Below are 24,831 nucleotides of genomic sequence, written 5' to 3' on the forward strand. Positions count from 1 at the left end.
ACACACACACGCGTGTCTGTGTGCGCGCGTGTTACACACCAATTCTCCAAATTATAAGTGTTATCAGAAGCCCGTCGCACATCTACCACGGGGTTAGTTGTGGTGATACGGATTTAGTGATGGTGAGGACATGGGTTTAGTGGTAGTGGGGACACGGGGTTAGTGGTGGTGAAACAGGTTTAGTGGTGGTGGGGACACGGGGTTAGTGGTGGTGGGGACACGGGGTTAGTGGTGGTGGTGAGGACACGGGGTTAGTGGTGGTGGGAACACGGGGTTAGTGGTGGTGGTGAGGACACGGGGTTAGTGGTGGTGGGGACACGGGGTTAGTGGTGGTGGTGAGGACACGGGGTTAGTGGTGGTGGGGACACGGGGTTAGTGGTGGTGGTGAGGACACGGGGTTAGTGGTGGTGGGGACACGGGGTTAGTGGTGGTGGTGAGGACACGGGGTTAGTGGTGGTGGGAACACGGGGTTAGTGGTGGTGGTGAGGACACGGGGTTAGTGGTGGTGGGAACACGGGGTTAGTGGTGGTGGTGAGGACACGGGGTTAGTGGTGGTGGGGACACGGGGTTAGTGGTGGTGGTGGGGACACGGGGTTAGTGGTGGTGGGAACACGGGGTTAGTGGTGGTGGTGAGGACACGGGGTTAGTGGTGGTGGGAACACGGGGTTAGTGGTGGTGGTGAGGACACGGGGTTAGTGGTGGTGGGGACACGGGGTTAGTGGTGGTGGTGGGGACACGGGGTTAGTGGTGGTGGTGGTGATACGGATTTAGTGGTGGTGGGAACACGGGGTTAGTGGTGGTGGTGAGGACACGGGGTTAGTGGTGGTGGGAACACGGGGTTAGTGGTGGTGGTGAGGACACGGGGTTAGTGGTGGTGGGGACACGGGGTTAGTGGTGGTGGTGGGGACACGGGGTTAGTGGTGGTGGGAACACGGGGTTAGTGGTGGGGACACGGGGTTAGTGGTGGTGGGGACACGGGGTTAGTGGTGGTGGTGGGAACACGGGGTTAGTGGTGGGGACACGGGGTTAGTGGTGGTGGGGACACGGGGTTAGTGGTGGTGAGGACACGGGGTTAGTGGTGGTGGGAACACGGGGTTAGTGGTGGTGGTGGGAACACGGGGTTAGTGGTGGTGGGGACACGGGGTTAGTGGTGGTGGTGAGGACACGGGGTTAGTGGTGGTGGGAACACGGGGTTAGTGGTGGTGAAACAGGTTTAGTGGTGGTGGGGACACGGGTTTAGTGGTGGTGGAGACACGGGGTCAATGGTAGTGGGGACACGGGGTTAGTGGTGGTGAAACAGGTTTAGTGGTGGTGGGGACATGGGGTTAGCGGTGGTGGTGGGGACACGGGGTTAGTGGTGGTGGTGGGGACACGGGGTTAGTGGTGGTGGGGACACGGGGTTAGTGGTGGTGAAACAGGTATAGTGGTAAGGGGGACACGAGTCTAGTGGTGGTGTTAACACGAGTCTAGTGGTGGTGTTAACACGAGTTTAGTTGTGCTGTTAACACGAGTCTAGTGGTGGTGTTAACACGAGTCTAGTTGTGGTGTTAACACGAGTCTAGTTGTGGTGTTAACACGAGTCTAGTGGTGGTGTTAACACGAGTCTAGTGGTGGTGTTAACACGAGTCTAGTTGTGGTGTTAACACGAGTCTAGCTGTGGTGTTAACACGAGTCTAGTGATGGTGTTAACACGAGTCTAGTGGTGGTGTTAACACGAGTCTAGTGGTGGTGTTAACACGAGTCTAGTGGTGGTGTTAACACGAGTCTAGTGGTGGTGTTAACACGAGTCTAGTTGTGGTGTTAACACGAGTCTAGTGGTGGTGTTAACACGAGTCTAGTGGTGGTGTTAACACGAGTCTAGTGGTGGTGTTAGCACGAGTCTAGCTGTGGTGTTAACACGAGTCTAGTGGTGGTGTTAACACGAGTCTAGTGGTGGTGTTAACACGAGTCTAGTGGTGGTGTTAACACGAGTTTAGTGGTGGTGTTAACACGAGTCTAGTTGTGGTGTTAACACGAGTCTAGCTGTGGTGTTAACACGAGTCTAGTGGTGGTGTTAACACGAGTCTAGTTGTGGTGTTAACACGAGTCTAGTGGTGTTGTTAACACGAGTCTAGCTGTGGTGTTAACACGAGTCTAGTGGTGGTGTTAACACGAGTCTAGTGGTGGTGTTAACACGAGTCTAGTTGTGGTGTTAACACGAGTCTAGTTGTGGTGTTAACACGAGTCTAGTGGTGGTGTTAATACGAGTCTAGTTGTGGTGTTAACACGAGTCTATTGATGGTGTTAACACGAGTCTAGTGGTGGTGTTAACACGAGTCTAGTGGTGGTGTTAACACGAGTCTAGTGGTGGTGTTAACACGAGTCTAGTGGTGGTGTTAACACGAGTCTAGTTGTGGTGTTAACACGAGTCTAGTTGTGGTGTTAACACGAGTCTAGCGATGGTGTTAACACGAGTCTAGTTGTGGTGTTAACACGAGTCTAGTGGTGGTGTTAACACGAGTCTAGTTCTGGTGTTAACACGAGTCTAGCTGTGGTGTTAACACGAGTCTAGTGGTGGTGTTAACACGAGTCTAGTGGTGGTGTTAACACGAGTCTAGTGGTGGTGTTAACACGAGTCTAGTGGTGGTGTTAACACGAGTCTATTGATGGTGTTAACACGAGTCTAGTTGTGGTGTTAACACGAGTCTAGTGGTGGTGTTAACACGAGTCTAGTTGTGGTGTTAACACGAGTCTAGTGATGGTGTTAACACGAGTTTAGTTGTGGTGTTAACACGAGTCTAGTGGTGGTGTTAACACGAGTCTAGTTCTGGTGTTAACACGAGTCTAGCTGTGGTGTTAACACGAGTCTAGTGGTGGTGTTAACACGAGTCTAGTGGTGGTGTTAACACGAGTCTAGTTGTGGTGTTAACACGAGTCTAATGATGGTGTTCACACGAGTCTAGTGGTGGTGTTAACACGAGTCTAGCTGTGGTGTTAACACGAGTCTAGTGGTGGTGTTAACACGAGTCTAGTGGTGGTGTTAACACGAGTCTAGTAGTGGTGTTAACAGGAGTCTAGTTGTGGTGTTAACACGAGTCTAGTGGTGGTGTTAACACGAGTCTAGTTGTGGTTTTAACACGAGTCTAGTGGTGGTGTTAACACGAGTCTCGTGGTGGTGTTAACACGAGTCTAGCGGTGGTGTTAACACGAGTCTAGCTGTGGTGTTAACACGAGTCTAGTGGTGGTGTTAACACGAGTCTAGTTGTGGTGTTAACACGAGTCTAGTGGTGGTGTTAACACGAGTCTAGTTGTGGTGTTAACACGAGTCTAGTGGTGGTGTTAACACGAGTCTAGTTGTGGTGTTAACACGAGTCTAGTGTGGTGTTAACACGAGTCTAGTTGTGGTGTTAACACGAGTCTAGTTGTGGTGTTAACACGAGTCTAATGATGGTGTTAACACGAGTCTAGTGGTGGTGTTAACACGAGTCTAGCTGTGGTGTTAACACGAGTCTAGTGGTGGTGTTAACACGAGTCTAGTGGTGGTGTTAACACGAGTCTAGTAGTGGTGTTAACAGGAGTCTAGTTGTGGTGTTAACACGAGTCTAGTGGTGGTAGTTTAACACGAGTCTAGTAGTGGTGTTTAACACGAGTCTAGTTGTGGTGTTAACACGAGTCTAGTGGTGGTGTTAACACGAGTCATCGTGTGGTGTTACACGAGTCTAGCTGTGGTGTTAACACGAGTCTAGCTGTGGTGTTAACACGAGTCTAGTGGTGGTGTTAACACGAGTCTAGTTGTGGTGTTAACACGAGTCTAGTGGTGGTGTTAACACGAGTCTAGTGGTGGTGTTAACACGAGTCTAGTGGTGGTGTTAACACGAGTCTAGTTGTGGTGTTAACACGAGTCTAGTTGTGGTGTTAACACGAGTCTAGTGGTGGTGTTAACACGAGTCTAGTTGTGGTGTTAACACGAGTCTAACTGTGGTGTTAACACGAGTCTAGTTGTGGTGTTAACACGAGTCTAGTGGTGGTGTTAACACGAGTCTAGTGGTGGTGTTAACACGAGTCTAGTGGTGGTGTTAACACGAGTCTAGTTGTGGTGTTAACACGAGTCTAGTTGTGGTGTTAACACGAGTCTAGTGGTGGTGTTAACACGAGTCTAGTTGTGGTGTTAACACGAGTCTAACTGTGGTGTTAACACGAGTCTAGTAGTGGTGTTAACACGAGTCTAGTTGTGGTGTTAACACGAGTCTAGTAGTGGTGTTAACACGAGTCTAGTGGTGGTGTTAACACGAGTCTAGTGGTGGTGTTAACACGAGTCTAGTGGTGGTGTTAACACGAGTCTAGTTGTGGTGTTAACACGAGTCTAGTGGTGGTGTTAACACGAGTCTAGTGGTGGTGTTAACACGAGTCTAGTGGTGGTGTTAACACGAGTCTAATGGTGGTGTTTACACGAGTCTAGTGGTGGTGTTAACACGAGTCTAGTTGTGGTGTTAACACGAGTCTAGTTGTGTTAATAGGGGTCTAGTCTTAATGACACAGGCCTCAATGGTGGTCACGCAGGTTTAGTGGTGGTGGTGATGTTGATGACATGGGTTAAGTGGTGACTCGGGATTGTGTGGGGAATCGGGGTGAGTTGTGGTTACACGAGTTAAGTGGTGGTGGTGATAGGTTTGTGGTGGGAACATGGGTTTAATAATAGTGGAGGCGAAACGGGTTAGTGGTGGTAATACGGGATAGTGGTGGAGGTGACATGGGTTAGTGGCGGTAATATGGGTTTAATAATAGTGGTGGTAATGCGGGTTATTGGGTGTAACATCGGTTTAGTAATAGTGGTGGTGACATGGGTTAGTCCTGGTAACGTGGGTTATTGGTGTAGGTGGTATGGGTTAGTGCTGGTAACGCGGGTTAGTGGTGGTAATATGGGTTTAGTAATAGTCGTGGTGACACGGGTTAGTGGTGGAGGTGACACGGGTTAGTGGTGGAGGTGACACGGGTTAGTGGTGGAGGTGACACGGTTAGTGGTGGAGCTGACACGGGTTAGTGGTGGAGGTGACACGGGTTAGTATTGGTGATACGGGTTAGTGGAGGTAATGCGGGTTAGTGGTGTTAACATGGTTTTAGTAATAGTGGTGGTGACACGGGTTAGTGGTGAAGCTGACACGGGTTAGTGGTGGAGGCGACACGAGATAGTGGTGGAGGTGACACGGGTTAGTGGTGGAGGTGACACGGGTTCGTGGGGGAGGTGACACGGATTAGTGGTGGAGGTGACACGGGTTAGTGATGGAGGTGACACGGGTTAGTGGTGGAGGTGACACGGGTTCGTGGTGGAGGTGACACGGGTTAGTGGTGGAGGTGACACGGGTTAGTGATGGAGGTGACACGGGTTAGTGGTGGAGGTGACACGGGTTAGTGGTGGAGGTGACACGGGTTAGTGGTGGAGGTGACACGGTTAGTGGTGGTGGTGACACGGGTTAGTGGTGGAGGTGACACGGGTTAGTGATGGAGGTGACACGGGTTAGTGGTGGAGGTGACACGGGTTCGTGGTGGAGGTGACACGGGTTAGTGGTGGAGGTGACACGGGTTAGTGATGGAGGTGACACGGGTTAGTGGTGGAGGTGACACGGGTTAGTGGTGGAGGTGACACGGGTTAGTGGTGGAGGTGACACGGGTTCGTGGTGGAGGTGACACGGGTTAGTGGTGGAGGTGACACGGGTTAGTGGTGGTGGTGACACGAGATAGTGGTGGAGGTGACACGGGTTAGTGGTGGTGGTGACACGGGTTCGTGGTGGTGACACGGGTTAGTGGTGGTGACACGGGTTAGTGGTGGAGGTGGCACGGGTTCGTGGTGGAGGTGACACGGGTTCGTGGTGGTGACACGGGTTAGTGGTGGAGGTGACACGGGTTAGTGGTGGAGGTGACACGGGTTAGTGGTGGTGGTAATGCGGGTTAGTGGTGGAGGTGACACGGGTTAGTGGTGGAGGTCACGCGGCTGTGAGCTGCCCAGGACAACAACAAAGTTTCGCACGGGGCTGTGAACGGGGCTGTGACGTCTGAATGGGACAGGCGAGTCACGTGGGAGCGCGCTGCCGTATCGGGCGCGGCGACTGCTTCCCATGCTGCTGACACTTGAGACGGAGTTAAATCGTTTTGAACATCTTTAATGCCTCGTACACAAGTCCGTGGCACACGTGGCCAGGGTCAACACACGAACGAACGATCAAGACACGCCATTGCACATGAATACCACCACCACCGCCACCACTCCGAATACAACACACGCGGTGCACACACACGCGCACATTGCGTGTAACGCACGTGCACACACACGCGGTGCACACACACGCGCACATTGCGTGTAACGCACGTGCACACACACGCGTGTACGCAGCCCTCCTAGGACACCTCTACACGCGGCCTTCAGGACATCTCACGCAACGTGTACAAACACACTCCCATCCCCTCCCCCGATAAGCACACGCGCGCGTGTGCACATCCCGTGCGTGTGTGCACGGACGTCGGCGTGCGGTCTAGACAAAGACAAAGATCCCCCAGTGTAGCCTTAACAGACTGTAAGGTCAAGTGCTGTTAGCGAGCATACCTATGAAGGCCGGAACGGTACACGAGGGGGTGGGTGGCCAGCACCACGCCCGACCGCCTTTGTCTCCCTAGTGATGATGTTTACACACCGCATCAGGTTACTCATTTGAGGCTGAGTCGACCTAGGGGAGGCCCAAGCCCGGTTCGAGTAATCGTCGCTGGGTGTTGGCCGTGAGCGGGAATCGAACCCGGGTCGCCGGGTTCATAGCGCAGCGCGCTAACCGCTACACTACCGCTCCCCTAGACACGCGCGCGTACGCACAGACGCGCACCGTTTCACGTGTAACGCGCTGCCTCGAACCCCCCGTACCCCGCCCCTGCTCCGCCTCTGTTCCCCTCGCTCCTACCCGTCCCGGACCGATCGCATCCTCTCCGCCGCGCGACGAGCGCACAGAGCGAGAGAGAATAGAGAGAGAAGAGAGAGAAGAGAGAGAGACGGAGAGAGCCGGGGGCTTCCTCCACGGTGTTCACGACCGCGCCACGCCGGACCCGCGAGCATCATCATCTCCTCCTCCTCTTCCTCCTCCGCCTCCAGCCGCATCAGCAACGGCCGCAGCTTGTACCCCGGTAAGTGGCAAGCAAGCGGAGGTCCTCCTCTGGGTAGCCGTGCCCCACTTGCTCCGGGAGCTTGCACGGCCGCGCTGCGTTATCGTTGGTGGCTGATGTTGGTTGTGGTTGCTGCTGCCGCTGCTGTTGTTGTTGCTGCTGCCGCTGCTGCTGCTGTTGCGAGGACTCAATCAGATACCGGTCGGCTGTGTGGGGATGGGTACAGCAGGCGGGCAAGGCGATGGGGAGAGCCGGCTTCTCCCTGCGAGTGTGAGTGAGTGATCCAGAGGTTCGGAGCGATTGTGAGTGAGTGCGGTTGTCCGCGATGGGTGAATTGGGTGCGAGTTGGAGAGGGCGCGTGTGATTGAGAGTTAAGTAGAGTGGGTGAATTAGCGTGAGCGAGTGTGAGTGACTTTGAGTGTCGGTGAAGGTGAGAGTGCGAATGAGCGTGTGTCTATGAAGGTGTGAATGGGTAAGTGTGAGTGAGTGTGCGTGCGTGTCTATGAGTGCAGTGTGTGTGTGTCGAGGTGAGTGTACGAGTGAGTGTATCACGCGTGAGTGTGGATCGGTTTCTGTGTGTGTTCGTAAGTGAATGTCTGAGTCAGTGACTGCTGGTGTCATTGAATGAGTCAGTGATTGAGTGTGTCTCTACGTGTGTGTATGATTGATTAAATGTGTGTGTGTATGTATGTGTCATCCGTGTATCTCTGTTCGTGTGAATGTCCTCTGTGTGTGAGAATATTTCAGTGTGAGTTGCGTCTGTGTGTGCATTAGTGTGTGTTTATTGGTGTTTGGATTATTCTCTGTATTCGTGTAAGTAACATCTGTGTGTGTGTATGTACGTGTGTAAGTGGATCTGTGCCTGTGTGGTGTGCTTTTGGCTGTGTGTGCTAGATTGTATCTATTTATATGTGTGTGTCACCTTTATCAGTGTGTGTGATTTAGTGTGTCAGTATGTTTGTTATTGTGTGTATGTGTGTGTGTGTTGGAACGGTAGTGTAGTGGTTAGCGCACTGCGCTACAAACCCCGGCGACCAGAGTTCGATTCACGCTCACGGCCAATAACAGTGGCGAATAATTGAACCGGTCCTAGGCCTCCTCTAAGTCGACTCAGCCTCCAATGAGTACCTGGTGTGGTGTGTAAACATCACCACTGGGGAGACAAAGGCGGCCGGGCGTGGTGTTGGCCACCCAACCCTTTTATGCCGTTCCTGCCATCATAGGTGTTCGCTAACAGCACTTGCCCAAAGCGTCTGCTCAGGCTATGCATTTTGCATTTGTGAGTGTGTGCGTGTCTGTAACGGTGTGCTCATGCTTGTTTGAGTTCTGTTTGTTTGCGTTTGTGACAATGTGTCAATGATAATGATGAAAGTGTGTTGATATAATGAGTTCTTCATTGTGCGGTTACACATTTCCACGCTGCTGCTACTTGGTGTTTGAGGAGTGTGAGTGGTAATGGAGTAGGATCTTAGTGGCGGAGGTGCCGTCCCTTACACAAGAAGCCACAAGGAGCGTCTTGGCTCCAGTCTGAGCACAAACACAGCCCCAGTCGCTTACCATGCCCACCTGCCACGTATGCAAATGATCCACTCTGCAGATTACTAATTGGCAATCATTACGGGAAGTAAAAGTTTTGGTGCACATTAAGCAACATTCATTACAAACATTGATCTTCAGTCAGAACAAATAACGTCTGGCAAGTGTGCATGCTATTATTTCATCTGTAAAGCACGATTTTAATTATGTTAAAGCATTATTCCAATATGTTATATTTCTATATGGTGTTTCATAACTGTCATATGTATTAATGCGAGCGGCAGGTATTTAATACATTAAGAAAGTTTGGTTGAACAATGTTCCATATTTATAATTAGTTAAAACGCTCACGCGTGCGTGATCACTCCACGTAATGAGAACTATCCGAAGCTTCTGAGAAAAGGGAAGGCTTCGGCTTCCAAAACGCTTGAGGAAATGTGTTCACCCATATCTTTTTTTTATTTTAAACACAAAGCAAACACGTTCTGGTGTGCCATTACCCAAATTGTTCTCAACAGCTGACACCTGTTATACTACCGATGACAAAAACAAGAGGCCTGGCATTGCATTTTGGTCAAAACTGGTTCCCAATGACTTCGTATTGAATGGAATAAGTTTGCCATCGGGCAGATATAACGTCGTGTATGAGCGCACCTTGTAAAGGCCACGCTAACACGGTGAGAGCGACAGCAGCAGTGGCCGAAGTGTACTCGTGAGCTGCACAGTTTGAACAACAACAACAACAACACCCATCGTCGTGGTACGCACTGAGTTACGGGCCCTCAGCTCGCAGAGGGCCTCGCTCAGCCTCGGCACGCATTTGAAGGCCGAGTTTGTGATGCAACACTCAGTTAATTATCAACATGCCCAGCAGCAACATTTTCTCACTGGGCCTCTTTCACAATTGCCCAACTGTTCGCAAATTAGATTTGACTTGCTAATGACGGGCTCTCGTCTGAACAATGCCACTGTGGTTCTCTGGAAACGGGCCGCGGAGTTAAACCAGAGTGGGGCAATAAGCTCGCCATGTTATCACGGGTCGAAATCCTCCTCCTCTTGACGAACCTGGGCTGGTCAACTCCGGTTTGCGAGGTGGATTGTCGTTCCACACCACCGGAGCGCATTGATGCTGCACTTTAACGTTGCTGCTGCACTTTGACATCACCGTTGCACGCCGCTGCACATTTCACCTTGGTCACATTGGCTGCTGCTGTTGCAGCAGCAGCAGCAGCGGACTGCTGCGTCTCTGGCCACGAGGTTTTTCTGGAGCTGGCAGCCGGTGTGCCGGTGGGGAGCAAGCCTTGAGTGTCGACAGTTAGTCTCTCCATGTAGGCGTGAGGCGATAATGGGATTAGGTTCAGATTTAGTTGCAAAGATGATGCAGTAAGATCTTTTTTTTGGGGGGGGGGGGGAAATCAATTTTCCCAACTAAAGTGCATTATGCCACAGTGCATTAATGTATTAGCCGTGGTCATAAAAGTGTTGTGAAATCCAAGATGTTTTTAATAACACGCCGGCGGTGTGATTACGGTGGCTTGCCACTTTCGTGTGGGATTCATGCACCGGTCCGGTCTCGGCCGTGCGGCGTAAGACATCTCGAGTGTGGACAACGCGCACCGCCGTGTTGACGGGGGCCCTTGCATCTTAACGCTCATCGCGTGGGCAAATATAAACGGCGCAAAGATGCCTATTACCGTTTTGTTTGGTGAAAGAAGGCGCTAATGAGCTCGTTTTAACAACATGCTCCTGTATGTGAACGCGTTACCTCTAATTCAGGGCAAGCCGTGTGTTCACGCACTCGCAATCACTGCTCAGTATTTGATGTGCCAGTACAATTTTAATTATTATTAATCGGTCGTTAGGCTATACGGCACCCTAATATGGTAATGATGATCACTATTACTGCAGGTGACAGATATAGCCTGTGCTAATTTCTGTGATAAATTACACATTTCTCAGAGAGGAGGAGGAAGTCTGCGGTAAGGCTGGCTCTTTGCTTCTTGCTCAAAGTGTGCTCACGCCGAGGTGTACAAGGGGTTACTCTGATCGGTGTGTGGCTCTTTGCGCCCCAACCATTTTCCACATGCGCACAAATTATCCTGATGGCAGGTACCCCGGGGTACCAGATAATACAACTAGGCCGAGGCAATTAAATATTTTATTTCTGGGACACTATTTTTGTCCAGGGGTGTACTTCACTCCGCGACTGGGGTACCAATCAATCCGACATCAGTGCTACTCCTCAATGTTGAAACGCAGCGAGGATGATTGCGCCGAAACCCTGAACGCTCGTACGCACCGTGGCGGTGCATCGTGTACAGCTCGTCGAGATGAGTCGACTGCCGCATCGCCGACCATCAACAGACTAAAAATGACTGCATCACGGACATTGTGCGAGAGCCGTGGTACTATGGTACCCTGGGATACCGCCATAAGGTTCAAATGTCAGGTGAAGTCTGTGCATCCCCAGCCGAGATAAACTTCCGCTGATGATGAGGAGGAGTCTTATTGTGCGTGCGAATCTTTCTATATGTTTGTTAGTACCAATGATATGAAACATTGTATGCCGTTTGTGCATTGGTTTATACCAGCGGCTAAGATAATGTGGGGAACATACATTTCGTGATATGACATATTTGACTTGTATTTCAGAATCAGAATATTTATTTCTACTGAAGGAATCCGATGAGCTATAAAGCTCTTTTTTTACAGATGTTGAAGTCGAGTGTCAATATATTAAGCACTCAAGAGACTTATCACACTCGCTGCATAAGGACAAAGAAGAATAACTCTGTATTCTAATTGTGGCCGTTTTACAAAAAGTTTTGACCCTTACTCACGCAGTTTCTGTATGCATACAGTAACACTGCGGTGTTTCGGAAGCTTATTTAGTGACGATGCAAAGGTTAATGAGATTGCTGAAAGGTGAAACATGAAGTATTTTCCAATGAACACGAGAGAGTGAGTCAAAATGTTGGCACAAGGGCCCTTCCCAAGAGAGTCTTATGCACGACCGTGTTATCATTTATTCATCGTTAATGTAACTATACATACACACTGTACTCCACTGTGGCAGGGAATCAAACTCAGGTCGTCGGGTTCGTAGTGCAGGGCGGAAACCACTTTTGCTGCAGCTCCCCCATTTGTATGTACATGTATGTTCTACGTGTGTTGAACTTCTTTCGCACCGTACATCGCCAACCGTGCTAAAAAGTGACCGGCGTAGGATGTTGTGTGTGGTGTGCGAGGACCGTGAGGGTTGTGGAGTGGTGATGTGGCAGTGCCCGTGATGCCGAAGAGTGCTGGGTGGGTGGGTGTGTCGGAGGCACCTCCTGTGACTTTCAGTTTTAAATAAGTTTCCCTCTCGTGTCCAGCGTGGGGTTGTTGGAGCAAAGAGGGAGAGCAGAGATCGTCGCCTGCAAGGTGCTGGCGTAGCCAAGATAACGAGTCACTCGAGTGCGTCACAAACATCATTCCTCACGACGTGGCTGCCGTCACAGTCTATTTAAGGACGTCATAGCACACGCATCAGCATTTAATTACGAACTTTAACATCGGTTCTGGTTTCGATTTAAAGTTTTCGTGACTGCAGGGATTCATCTTCTTGGTTCTTTCGGTAAAGTCACGTCACGTAGAAGGGAAATAATAAAATAATAAAAATAAAACATAATACATTACAATTCTCACGACGTTTCGGCCACAACGCAAGCAGCCGTCCTCAGGTGAAGAACAGGTCTGTCAGACGCTGTCTTTCCGACAGACCTGTTTTTCACCTGACGGCTGCTTGCGTTGTGGACGAAACGTCGTGAGAATTGTATTTTATTATGTTTTATTTTTATTATTTTATTATTTCCCTTCTATGTGACTTTACCGAAAGAACCAAGAAGATCGGTTCTGGTGTTACTTCCTTAATTAACATTTCATTTGTTTATCCATGCGGCGTGTGTTGCGCACAGCTCGTGCATAAAAGCACGGAGTTTGCTCATTGTAGCAGCAGCCGTCGGGCAACACGTTGATCGCCCATCGTGGTATTACGGTCGCAGCAGAGGCACCCAACGCTTTGTAAACAGAGGCTAGAGGCGACGAGGGCCTCTGTTCTTCCTCGCGACTGCTTTTGGCAAGGGGCTTGCACTGCAGTTAGAGGAATTGACAGGTACAGTGACACATTGTCAGTTCGTGGAATGGATTGTGCTGCTGCTGCTGCACCGCCTGGATTGGCGGTTGTGTCGGGCAATTTCTCTGAAAGATTTCAAATTTGACCCATCTCAGCAAATGTTAATTGCAGTGCGTCTATGCAGGTGGTCCATGGTTAGGCAGGTACGGTGACACGGGTGTGTGTGCACACGGTGTCACGATGTAACCTACGGAGGGTCAGGCTTGCACATCCAATACATGCGTGAGCTGCTCGATTTTGCTGCCAGTGAAAGGTAACCGAATTAAATCTGGAATTGTTTAATGGGCTTTGAACCTTTGATTCTTTTTCAAATGGTTCCCAATAGCGCGTGGTGTGTTCTATTAATAATGGAGCGAATTGTGCGTTCGTATTGAGTTACATCCGCCAGAACATATGACTTCACTTGTGGCATGGCAAATCAGTGTGCGGTGGCGATGTGACGACGGACGTTTCGTGATCCGACCCTCGTCTGTGAGCGCTCGCCGCCGTTTAGCCACGGGGGTAGCTGAAGACTTCATCGTCGGTCGTGGCGTTCGCCCGCAAAATCGCTCGCGCAAGAGAACGCCCGGGAGAAAACGTGTTTGATAACTCGTAGTTGATGACCAATTAATGGGAGATTAGGAGGCGCGCCGTAAGATTAGGAGCAATGTGGGGGCCTGGCAGGGCAGGGCGGGGTGCGGGTGGCGTGACTGGCTCGACTCCACGACACCCGCTCTGTGGCCTCCGTGCCAGGCCTCCGTCATTAGCGCAAACAATTGCCGTTGTTTTCATTCCACGAGGGTGAAGCCTTATTAATTAAGGGCTGCGCGTCCGCCGACTTTAAAGCGGTGACCGCCTTCAGTGCGTGCCGAGCAAGTTCGTCGCTTTGTAGGGCGGTTCACTCTCTCTGGCTGGGGGACTCGTCTGAAATATTCCATTTGGTACCTGTAACGAATCTCGAGTCGCTATGAATAATGTCACGAATCCACAACGCGGCCGTGATCGTGAGCGTACTGCGGGAGTTGTACGGAAACGCTCTTCGCTGCGTGAATGCAAACGGACGTCCTGAGAGTGAGTTTTATCACGTAGGCTTTCGCTGGCCAATATCATCATCCATAACCAAAAAACCTCTATTATGTCCTGAGAGTGGATGATGACGACGATGATGTTGCGGATGGAGCCATGGCGGAGATGAGTGTAAAAATAAGAAGACGTTTTACCCTTTCTGGTAATGAAACAAGTGTCGAGATGTTCAAAGGCCAAATAGATAAATGTTTGCAAGGAATCAAGTCTGCATTAACAACACGTGCTTGTGGTGAACATATGTAACACAATTTTTGTTCCTGGGTTGTAAGTGTTATTTTCTAATCGCTTATGCCTCAAAAGTATATAAAATGGCTATTATTCCCCACAAACTTTGCTTTTGTGATCAGGCATTTACGTGAAGGAATGACACAAATGCACACGTTTTCTCATTGAAAATAGGTACATTTCTAAATATCAATGTCCTGGTCACAAACGCAAAGTTTGTGGGGAATAATAGCCATTTTCTGTACTTTTGAGGCATAATCAATTAGAAAATAACACTTACTACACAGGAACAAAAAATAAATAAATTTGTTGCACAGTGTTATTAATGGAGTGGATTATTAACATTGCTTTTGTGTGGGGAATAATAGCCACTTTCTGTACTTTTGAGGCATAAGCAATTTAAAAATAACACTTACTACCCAGGAACACATTTTTTTTGTTACACAGTTATTATCAGAGCATGTTCACAAATATCGTGTGTGGTTAATGCAGTAACATGATTCCTTGCAGAAGGAATCAATTTGGTGTTTGAACATCTTAACCCCTGTTTTATTGCCAGAATGGATACAACCCTATTCTTATGTTTTCATACGTTGATACTGGCAAAAAAATGCCCCATTTTATGGGAGGGTGTGCGTGTCTGTCACCACGGAGGCGCAGTGGCCACTCTGTAATTGAAGAATTAAAATCGCACTGACCACCCGACTTGGCTACATGGGACTTGGGCTTCGAAGGTACGTGCGGCGTATTTCCACGTGGCGCTTAAAGTAGACCAATGGCATGCCCCCACTGTGCCGGTGTGAGTTGCGTGCGAATGTGCGTCGATGTGAATGTGTGAGCGTTTATGTGAGCGAGTGTGAATTCATATGTGTGTCTGTGCATATATTTGTCTATGTGAGTGTGTGTGGAGAGCGGTGTGGGGAGTGGTGGTGTAGCGGTTAGCGCGCTGCGCTACGAACCTGGCAACCCGGGTTCGATTCCCGCTCAGGGCCATCACCAGTGGCAGCGATGATCTAAACCGGTCCTGGGCCTCCCCTAGGTCGACTCAGCCTCAAATGAGTACCTGGTGCGGTGTGTGAACATCGCCACCCCATCGTGTTCCGTGCCAGCCTTGAGAGGTGCTCGCTAACAGCACTTGTCCCGACAGTCTGTTAAGGCTATTACGGGGGATCTTTGTCTTTATCTTTGTGGAGAGCGGTGGCGCAGCGCTACGAACCCGAGGACCCGAGTTCGATTCCCGCTCACGGCTAACACAAGTGACCATTTTCTGAACCGGTCCTGGGCCTCCACTAGGCCTCCACTAGGTCGACTCAGACAAAGGTGGCCGAGCGTGGTGCTGGCCACCCACCCTCTCGTGTGCCGTGTCCCGGCCTTCATAGGTGCTCGCTAACAGCACTTGCCCCTGAAGTCTGTTCAGGCTTTAGGAGGGACCTTTATCTTCGTGTATGGCGATTATTGTTGTTGTATGATGAGCACTGCACTACAAACCTCGTGCCCTGAGTTGGATCCCGAGAGATACCTCGCATCAGCGGTGAGTGACATTGGAACTGTTTCTGAGTCTCCCCGAGGTCAACTCAGTCTGAAATGGTTGTAATTATCAGCGAAACGTCGTACTCAAATTAAAAAATGCTGTTGATTCTCTCTTCAGCACACCGGTGGGCTAAAGAAGTGAATTATTTTGTCCTTTGAAAAACGTGACACATTTTTTACTGTTTGGCCGTGTCGTGTGTTGGAGGGCTACGACACATTTATAAATAACACGATCTGACCCAAAAACATATATTATGAATAATATTGGTCGCGAAAGCCTACGTGTTAAATTGAAATGGGTACCCTGGTGTGTTTTGTAAACTTGAACAAGTGTGGTGTTAATCCAGCACAAACAGCACTTGCCCCAACAGTCTGCATTGGCTGTAGTACAAGGGTGCGTTGTTGTGCACGTGTGTGAGCATGGCTCCACTCTCTCTTGCACGTGTTAGTGTGCACGTCTGTGTGGCTTTGGAGCGCCGTGTCTTTGCGAGATGTGCAGTCCATAGGGCTGCCGTGATTATTAAGCCACGGCTGTGGCTGGCCTCATGATTGACACTAATTGCGTGCATTCGGTCGTCATTTGTGCGTGTGACATTTGTTGGCGCGTGTTGGGATCATAAAAAGAGCCTTAATGTATTTATTCATCTTTGATCAAATGTCACGGGCATATGCGCGTTATCCGATCTTTGCAGGCTCAAACGGTTGTTTGTGGTAAACCCTCTTAATGGTCACTATGGAAATAAATCAGGTGCTTTTGAGAAACCAGAGGTCACTTTTTTGTTGGTTTTTCACGGCTTTCTGTAATGAAGTTACTAGCTCACTTTCAGCATTTTAACCATCCGGCCAGGTCTACTGGGTACTCTACAAATGCATTAATCAATAATTGTGATGAAAATGAATTTGATGTTCTGTACATATTTTAAACGTATGTCATGAGGAGGTTAAGTTATGCACCACATTGCTGTATTTATTTTGCAGACTGAGTACAGTTAAAAAGGGCTCGCGGAAGTGCCACATAAATATTTCACCGGCGATAATAAAAGTGATTAGCTTAATTGCGAAAAGGAGGCAAAGCATTTCGTTCGGTGTAATTATTTGGTATTGTTATCAATTTATTTTTTAAAGGAATTCGTTTAAAACGCATACTTAAATGGATCAGAGTAAACACCGCTAAGCATTCATGTGAGTTGCTGCGTATGAACACCCGGTACCCGCTTGTTTGGTAGGCAGGTTGTGAGGGGGCAGTTTGTGAGGGGGCAGTTTGTGAAGGGGCAGTTTGTGAGGGGGCAGTTTGTGAGGGGGCAGTGTGTGAGGGGGCAGTTTGTGAAGGGGCAGTTTGTGAGGGGGCAGTTTGTGAAGGGGCAGTTTGTGAGGGGGCAGTTTGTGAAGGGGCAGTTTGTGAGGAGGCAGTTTGTGAGAAGGTAGTTTGTGAGGAGGCAGTTTGTGAGGTGGCAGTTTGTGAGGAGGCAGTTTGTGAGAAGGCAGTTTGTGAGAAGGCAGTTTGTGAGAAGGCAGTTTGTGAGGGGGCAGTTTGTGAGGAGGCATTTTGTGAAGGGGCAGTTTGTGAGGAGGCAGTTTGTGAGGAGGCAGTTTGTGAGGAGGCAGTTTGTGAGGAGGCAGTTTGTGAGAAGGCAGTTTGTGAGGGGGCAGTTTGTGAGGAGGCAGTTTGTGAGGAGGCAGTTTGTGAGGAGGTAGTTTGTGAGGAGGCAGTTTGTGAGGGGGCAGTTTGTGAAGGGGCAGTTTGTGAGGAGGCAGTTTGTGAGGGGGCAGTGTGTGAGGGGGCAGTTTGTGAAGGGGCAGTTTGTGAGGGGGCAGTTTGTGAAGGGGCAGTGTGTGAGGGGGCAGTTTGTGAAGGGGCAGTTTGTGAGGGGGCAGTTTGTGAAGGGGCAGTTTGTGAGGGGGCAGTTTGTGAGGGGGCAGTTTGTGAAGGGGCAGTTTGTGAAGGGGCAGTTTGTGAGGGGGCAGTGTGTGAAGGGGCAGTTTGTGAGGGGGCAGTTTGTGAAGGGGCAGTTTGTGAGGAGGCAGTTTGTGAGAAGGTAGTTTGTGAGGAGGCAGTTTGTGAGGTGGCAGTTTGTGAGGAGGCAGTTTGTGAGAAGGCAGTTTGTGAGGAGGCAGTTTGTGAGGAGGCAGTTTGTGAGAAGGCAGTTTGTGAAGGGGCAGTTTGTGAGGAGGCAGTTTGTGAGGAGGCAGTTTGTGAGGAGGCAGTTTGTGAGGGGGCAGTTTGTGAGGGGGCAGTTTGTGAAGGGGCAGTTTGTGAGGAGGCAGTTTGTGAGAAGGTAGTTTGTGAGGAGGCAGTTTGTGGGGTGGCAGTTTGTGAGGAGGCAGTTTGTGAGAAGGCAGTTTGTGAGGAGGCAGTTTGTGAGGGGGCAGTTTGTGAGGGGGCAGTTTGTGAAGGGGCAGTTTGTGAGGAGGCAGTTTGTGAGAAGGTAGTTTGTGAGGAGGCAGTTTGTGGGGTGGCAGTTTGTGAGGAGGCAGTTTGTGAGAAGGCAGTTTGTGAGGAGGCAGTTTGTGAGGAGGCAGTTTGTGAGAAGGCAGTTTGTGAAGGGGCAGTTTGTGAGGAGGCAGTTTGTGAGGAGGCAGTTTGTGAGGAGGCAGTTTGTGAGGGGGCAGTTTGTGAGGGGGCAGTTTGTGAGGGGGCAGTTTGTGAGGAGGCAGTTTGTGAGAAGGCAGTTTGTGAGGAGGCAGTTTGTGAGGAGGCAGTTTGTGAGGTGGCAGTTTGTGAGGAGGCAGTTTGTGAGAAGGCAGTTTGTGAGGAGGCAGTTTGTGAGAAGGCAGTTTGTGAGGAGGCAGTTTGTGAGGAGGCAGTTTGTGAGGAGGCAGTTTGTGAGGAGGCAGTTTGTGAGAAGGCAGTTTGTGAGAAGGCAGTTTGTGAGGGGGCAGTTTGTGAGGAGGCAGTTTGTGAGAAGGCAGTTTGTGAGAAGGCAGTTTGTGAGGGGGCAGTTTGTGAGGAGGCAGTTTGTGAGGAGGCAGTTTGTGAGGAGGCAGTTTGTGAGAAGGCAGTTTGTGAGAAGGCAGTTTGTGAGGGGGCAGTTTGTGAGGAGGCAGTTTGTGAAGGGGCAGTTTGTGAGGAGGCAGTTTGTGAGAAGGCAGTTTGTGAGGAGGCAGTTTGTGAAGGGGCAGTTTGTGAGGAGGCAGTTTGTGAGGAGGCAGTTTGTGAGGAGGCAGTTTGTGAGAAGGCAGTTTGTGAGAAGGCAGTTTGTGAGGGGGCAGTTTGTGAGGAGGCATTTTGTGAAGGGGCAGTTTGTGAGGAGGCAGTTTGTGAGGAGGCAGTTTGTGAGGAGGCAGTTTGTGAGGAGGCAGTTTGTGAGAAGGCAGTTTGTGAGGGGGCAGTTTGTGAGGAGGCAGTTTGTGAGGAGGCAGTTTGTGAGGAGGCAGTTTGTGAGGAGGCAGTTTGTGAGAAGGCAGTTTGTGAGAAGGCAGTTTGTGAGGGGGCAGTTTGTGAGGAGGCAGTTTGTGAGGGGGCAGTTTGTGAGGAGGCAGTTTGTGAGGGGGCAGTTTGTGAGGAGGCAGTTTGTGAGGAGGCAGTTTGTGAGGAGGCAGTTTGTGAGGAGGCAGTTTGTGAGGGGGCAGTTTGTGAGGAGGCAGTTTGTGAGGGGGCAGTTTGTGAGGAGGCAGTTTGTGAGGGGGCAGTTTGTGAGAAGGTAGTTTGTGAGGGGGCAGTTTGTGAGGAGGCAGTTTGTGACGGGGCAGTTTGTGAGAAGGCAGTTTGTGAGGGGGCAGTTTGTGAGGAGGCAGTTTGTGAGGAGGCAGTTTGTGAGGGGGCAGTTTGTGAGGGGGCAGTTTGTGAGGAGGCAGTTTGTGAGGAGGCAGTTTGTGAGGGGGCAGTTTGTGAGGGGGCAGTTTGTGAGGGGGCAGTTTGTGAGGGGGCAGTTTGTGAGGAGGCAGTTTGTGAGGAGGCAGTTTGTGAGGGGGCAGTTTGTGAGGGGGCAGTTTGTGAGGGGGCAGTTTGTGAGGAGGCAGTTTGTGAGGAGGCAGTTTGTGAGGGGGCAGTTTGTGAGGGGGCAGTTTGTGAGGAGGCAGTTTGTGAGGAGGCAGTTTGTGAGGAGGCAGTTTGTGAGGAGGCAGTTTGTGAGGAGGCAGTTTCTGAGGGGGCAGTTTGTGAGGGGGCAGTTTGTGAGGAGGCAGTTTGTGAGGAGGCAGTTTGTGAGGAGGCAGTTTGTGAGGAGGCAGTTTGTGAGGGGGCAGTTTGTGAGGGGGCAGTTTGTGAGAAGGTAGTTTGTGAGGGGGCAGTTTGTGAGGAGGCAGTTTGTGAGGAGGCAGTTTGTGAGGAGGTAATTCGTGAGAATGGGTAAGATGGGTGCGATTGTAGGAGTGGCTTCGGCCTCATCATAAGCAACGGGGGTCCGCCGCTCATCTCATTGTCATTTGAACGTAGCTCCGACGCGTAGGCCCCCCTGATTCCGTGCGCCCCAGTGCTTGTGCACCACCTGCACGTTCAATAGCCTAGCTGTGCTACTGCGTGCCTGGCACCACGTTTAAGCACACACACAATCATATTAAACACAAAGAGGATTTGCTTGTAATGAACGAGAGAAGGGGTTAACGTTTTAACCCACACTTTTTGCTGAAAGCCTTTACCACACATTTGCAAATGGTCACTGACTCTATGCAGTCCCACATATGGACATGCTTATGAAATTCTCTAAATCCATCAATCTCTTGCATTTTTCACTCTACTTGTTCTAATGCATGAGTGCAGATTCTTTTTTACATAGTTATCGACCTATTGGTCAGAGCTGGTAAAGGGGCCTGCTTGGCCTGGCTGCATTTTGACACAACTTCCGAGGGCCAAAAGTCATCAGCTTTGTTTGTTTTGGTTTCCAGTAGTGAGGGTTGGCTTTGGGAGCTGTTGTGTAGCCTATCGAGTGTGCAGGCTGTGCAACTGCACCAGAGCCCACGGACTTGAGGGGCCCCAGGTGCTGGGATATGAAGAGAGAAGAAATAGAACAGGGGACCCCATTTCATTCGGTGCACCATGTTCAAGTTGCTGCTGCTTTTGCTTCCCTGGCCACCTGCTCCCTCTCACCTCACCTTAGACATAACAGAGGTTGTTTTTTTACGTTCATGGCCACGGTTATGTTTATTATAGTTCGAGAAGCATCCTTTCTACTTCCGTGCATACTGCAGAGTCCATCGCGCAAAGCTATGATGTTAGTTTGCCTCTTAGTGGAAATCTTTGCACGATCCTGTGCGCCAGGAACACAATATCACCTCAGAGGCTACTCGAGTGCTGGCCGGCTGGGTGAAATGTGAGCTTGCCGATTAAAAATTCTATCCTCGAGAAAAGAGTGGCTGAGCAGTTTGTAGGTCAGCGGAGCTCCTGAAAACTTGTCCTTTAGCGATGTACATAGGCTTGGTTTAGCCTTATTGTAGACTTAGTTTAGACATGACTTAGTATTGGCTTAACCTTGATTTAGACATTGTTTAGAATTGTTTCGTCTTGATTTAGTTGTGGTTTAACCTTGGTGTTTGCCTTGCTCTCAATCTCTGTTTGGTCTTGGCTTCCCGTGATTTAACCTCGATTTAGATTTCAACAGAATTGGTTTAGACTTAATTGAAACTCAGCTAAGGCTTGGTTTGGTATTTGGCTTATATGTCGTGATCGTCATGAGTGTCATGTCTGAAGAACTCACATGTCTGAAGAACTCACATGTCTGAGCCTCCATTATCAGAGCTACGCAGTTTTATTTCCACATTCCAAGAGGTCAGATTAAAAGTAAAATCTCCTAAGATTATACATACATCATGAAAACAAATTAAATGCTATTTACATAATAACACATGCACACACACGCACGCAATCACTTTGTTTATTCCAGAGTTGTAGTGATGTCACAGGAAGTCATTAGTGTCACAGCTCAATCAATAGGACTCTGGTTCAGAATCAATTTTTGTGGATTTTATTGTTTAATAATTCACAAGCGACAGGCACTCCAGCACCCAGGGAGGGTGGGTGGGGGGGTCACGATGGAGCTCTTGATAAAGAATCTTAAAACAATAGATACAAAAAAACAGTTGACCTCCAGAGCCACCGCTTGAAAGCTCCACGTCTTATACCGTCAAAATGTTTTCTCTGAGTGAATGGCAGCGAGGGAATCCCATCGGGAGGAGGCCCCACGTGGTGAGCGTCCGTGTTGGGGCGCTTGGGCCTACGCCTCACGGAGGGCCCTCGGCCACACCGTCCATCCCTGGTGGCAGACGCAGCCCCAGTACTTGCCGTCGCATGGGGCCTCGTAAAGCCGTGTACTACAGACACAATGCCTTGTGTTTAGGGCCGCGTTAAGGTGTAATTAGGGCAGGCCTGTGATTAATACAAGGCTCAGAGCATGTTGCAATCAGCTGCCGATTGTAATGTAGCATTAATTTGGACGGAATGCCTTGTGATGTAAGAGCAGAGTTAGTCTCTGGCGGGGATAGCTGCCGTGAGACAACTATCGATTACGCTGATGAAATTGCTTCGTGGCTCCGTGTTGTCGGGGGAGGGCGAGTTTTGGGGGTGGGGGTGAGGGATGGGGTGTTGGACGAGGGGGCTGGGTGTTAATTATAATTACCCGGACAGTGCGGTGGCAGATTGGAGTGGCACCTTTTCTTGCCCCCTCCAGCTCCTTCACGGATGCCGTGGACGGGCGAGTTCGGCTGACCCGGTGCGCCGCGATGCCGCCTTGCCCGTGTGATGATGAAGTGTCAGTTACTTGTCATGCTGACTAATTAATTTTGGGGCTAATTCATTTTTCATTCCCGCTGGAGGGAGTGCTTCCTGCCTGCTCAATGGAGGAGGCATCATGTTTCCCTCCACCCCCCCCCCCCCCGACTAGGTTGAATAATTGATGGCTTCTAATTTGAAACCAACTCGGCTGTGATTGGAAAATGCTGCACGTTCTGCCCTATTTTGTCACCCGATGGTGCCCGTTGTCGCCTGTTGCTGGTTGCCCAATCGTCGCCCGGTGTCCGTCTCCAGGGGGGGATACCTCGGTCGGCCCCCGTGGCCGCGCCGCCGATCGTCGTTTCGTTTCGCGCTCCGGCGCAAAACCTTTGGCTCGCGAGGTTGGGAATCCCGACAGCTGTGGCACAGCTGGCTCTGGCAGCAGGGGTTAAACAATGAAGCCCTGCTATTTTGATCGATACTGGCATTTGGTAAATCCCTCAAATAACTTGTAACAAGGCATTAGGCTTGTATTGGGTATTTTGGAGTAGCACTTCAGATTAAAAAGCTGTGTCTCGCTTGTTCTTTTTCTGCTTCAGGTCTGTAGACCTTGATATATGTGGCATTACTCGCACCTACAATATTAGCAATCTGCCTTGCAATCTCGTGTTCTAGCAACTAATACAGCGCTAGCAAGGCTTGATGACAGCATAAATTTTATTATAAGCATCTTAAAAGACATTCTTCTGACATGTAATTTCTTTCGGGTGATGTTATGTGGTTATTGAATTGCTATTTCATTTTTTTTTGCTTACTTAGCCTATATTAACCATCGAGGATGCATTTCAATGGGCCTGGGGAAGTGTTGCATGGATGTTCATCAGTCTTATTCCAGATTGTATTGTCTTTTGTGGTGTCTTTTGGAAGAAGCTGCCTCCATTCTCTTTAAGCAAAATTAAAAGTGACAATTTTTTCAATTAGGAGTCACCGAGTGATTTCAGCCGCGCCATCGCGGCCTGGGAATTCTTTCTGCATGGCGCAAGCAGCTCCTCTACGGAGCGCGAGCCCAACGAGCGGATCGATGCTGTTTAATCTGCTTAATTTAACGTCTAGCCTGGGATGCGGCTAACTGCACGATATTACTAATAAATTGTGTTTTATTTATTTGTTTAAACCCCATTTCAGAGTAAGCATAGCTCTCATGTCTCTGGGAAGGTATCTTCAGACACAAGGGTGAGCAAACACTGAGCCCATCCAGGGAGCCCAAAGGCAAGATTTTTGGAGAAATTTGGAAGACGCTCAACATTTGGGGGAAGGGCGCCACGGTGGCTAGATGTTAACTCCCTCGCCTGGTATACAGGAGGTCGTGGGTTCGATCCCAACCCTGACGCCTGCTGCTGTATATTTGGAGTGTGCATGTTCGCTCCGTGATCACGTGGATTTTTCTCCGGGTTCTCCCCTCTACATTTGGCTGCTATACATTTACACACGATAAGCCAACTCGTTACGCTATCATTTGTGGCCAGATCACTTCTGAAAAAGAGCTACGTAGCTCAGTGGTCCTCAACTGGTAAAATTAAATAAGAAAGTTGAGTTTTTAATAGTTTAGTTTGATTGCCTTGTGCGTCGCACGCCTCTTGTGGGTGAAACGAACCCACGTTTCCAACGGCGCAATCGGCCGTGTCGTCACTTGCCTCCCGTGTCTAACGCGTGGGAAAACTCGGGGCCTCCTCGCCGCAGTCCATGTCTCGTGTGCCAAGGTAGCATATTTCTTAAATTTAATAACTTTTTATATTTGATAAAATAGGCATCGCCGTCCATCATCATCATCATCCTCCTCGCTGTAAAGGGAGCTGTCCGCCGACTTCCTTCGGCTGCATTAACTGCGCCCACAACACTCTAATTAAACTCGCAAAACTCTTCATCTGCTTTAATTAGACAGCTCTTGTTATATCATGGGTTTTCTCATGAAACATTTCAACTTATTTGTCTGGTTTCACAGCCTCAATTAGCATTCATTCCCTGCGATGATGAGCACTTGCAATGATTGGCACAGTGAGAAAAAAAAAATTCCTGCCTTTTGCATGAAGCTTGGCTACGTGTTGTGCTTGTTGGGTACGATCATTTATTCTCAGGCGTGTTGTTATTTAATTAAAAAGAAGCCTTAATAAAGCTGTTAAACTCATCTCCATAGAGCTCACCTTCACTAGCAGGTGTGAGCCCTTGTGAAGTGTGCCCAGAAGAAATGAATTTTCCTCGGGCCTGTCTGCCAGGGGTCTCTGGAGGTGAGCCCCCCTCACAGCTTGTCACATTAGTTCTGCAGACGCCGCTCTTTGAGTGTCCTGAGTGGGTGTGCCTGCCCGTGCACACGCGTGCGCGTGTGCACGCGCGTGTGCACGTGCGCGCGCGCGCCTCGCTGGCACAGTGGGTGAGGTTGCTGCCTGTGGCTCGTGGCGCAGTCCCTCTGGGCACAGCGCTGTCGCGGGAGCCCGAGGAGAGGCCGATAACGGCAGGGGAAACTTGATTAATCACTGCG

General features: G+C 49.9%; 2 protein-coding genes across 3 annotated transcripts in view; both read left to right on the forward strand.

Moving 5' to 3' along the window:
• The window catches only part of LOC133346880 (keratin-associated protein 16-1-like), a 45,710-nt gene extending 25,152 nt beyond the window's left edge, over nucleotides 1-20,558 (forward strand). The window contains exons 6-7 of the mRNA XM_061558708.1: nucleotides 18,983-19,863; nucleotides 20,526-20,558. Coding sequence (XP_061414692.1) covers nucleotides 18,983-19,863; nucleotides 20,526-20,558 — 914 coding nt within the window. The remainder of the gene's footprint in view (nucleotides 1-18,982; nucleotides 19,864-20,525) is intronic.
• The window catches only part of ESRRG (estrogen related receptor gamma), a 122,803-nt gene that overhangs the window by 1,404 nt on the left and 96,568 nt on the right, over nucleotides 1-24,831 (forward strand). The window contains exon 2 of one of the 2 annotated variants that reach the window (XM_061558894.1): nucleotides 6,971-7,143. The gene's annotated coding sequence lies outside the window, so the exon portion shown is untranslated. Of the gene's footprint in view, nucleotides 1-6,708; nucleotides 7,144-24,831 lie in introns of those variants that run through there. The other variant, XM_061558896.1, reaches the window with a different exon arrangement.

Source organism: Lethenteron reissneri, chromosome 25 (assembly GCF_015708825.2).
Source record: "Lethenteron reissneri isolate LAM-NWPU_2019-01 chromosome 25, ASM1570882v1, whole genome shotgun sequence".
NCBI lineage: Eukaryota > Metazoa > Chordata > Hyperoartia > Petromyzontiformes > Petromyzontidae > Lethenteron > Lethenteron reissneri.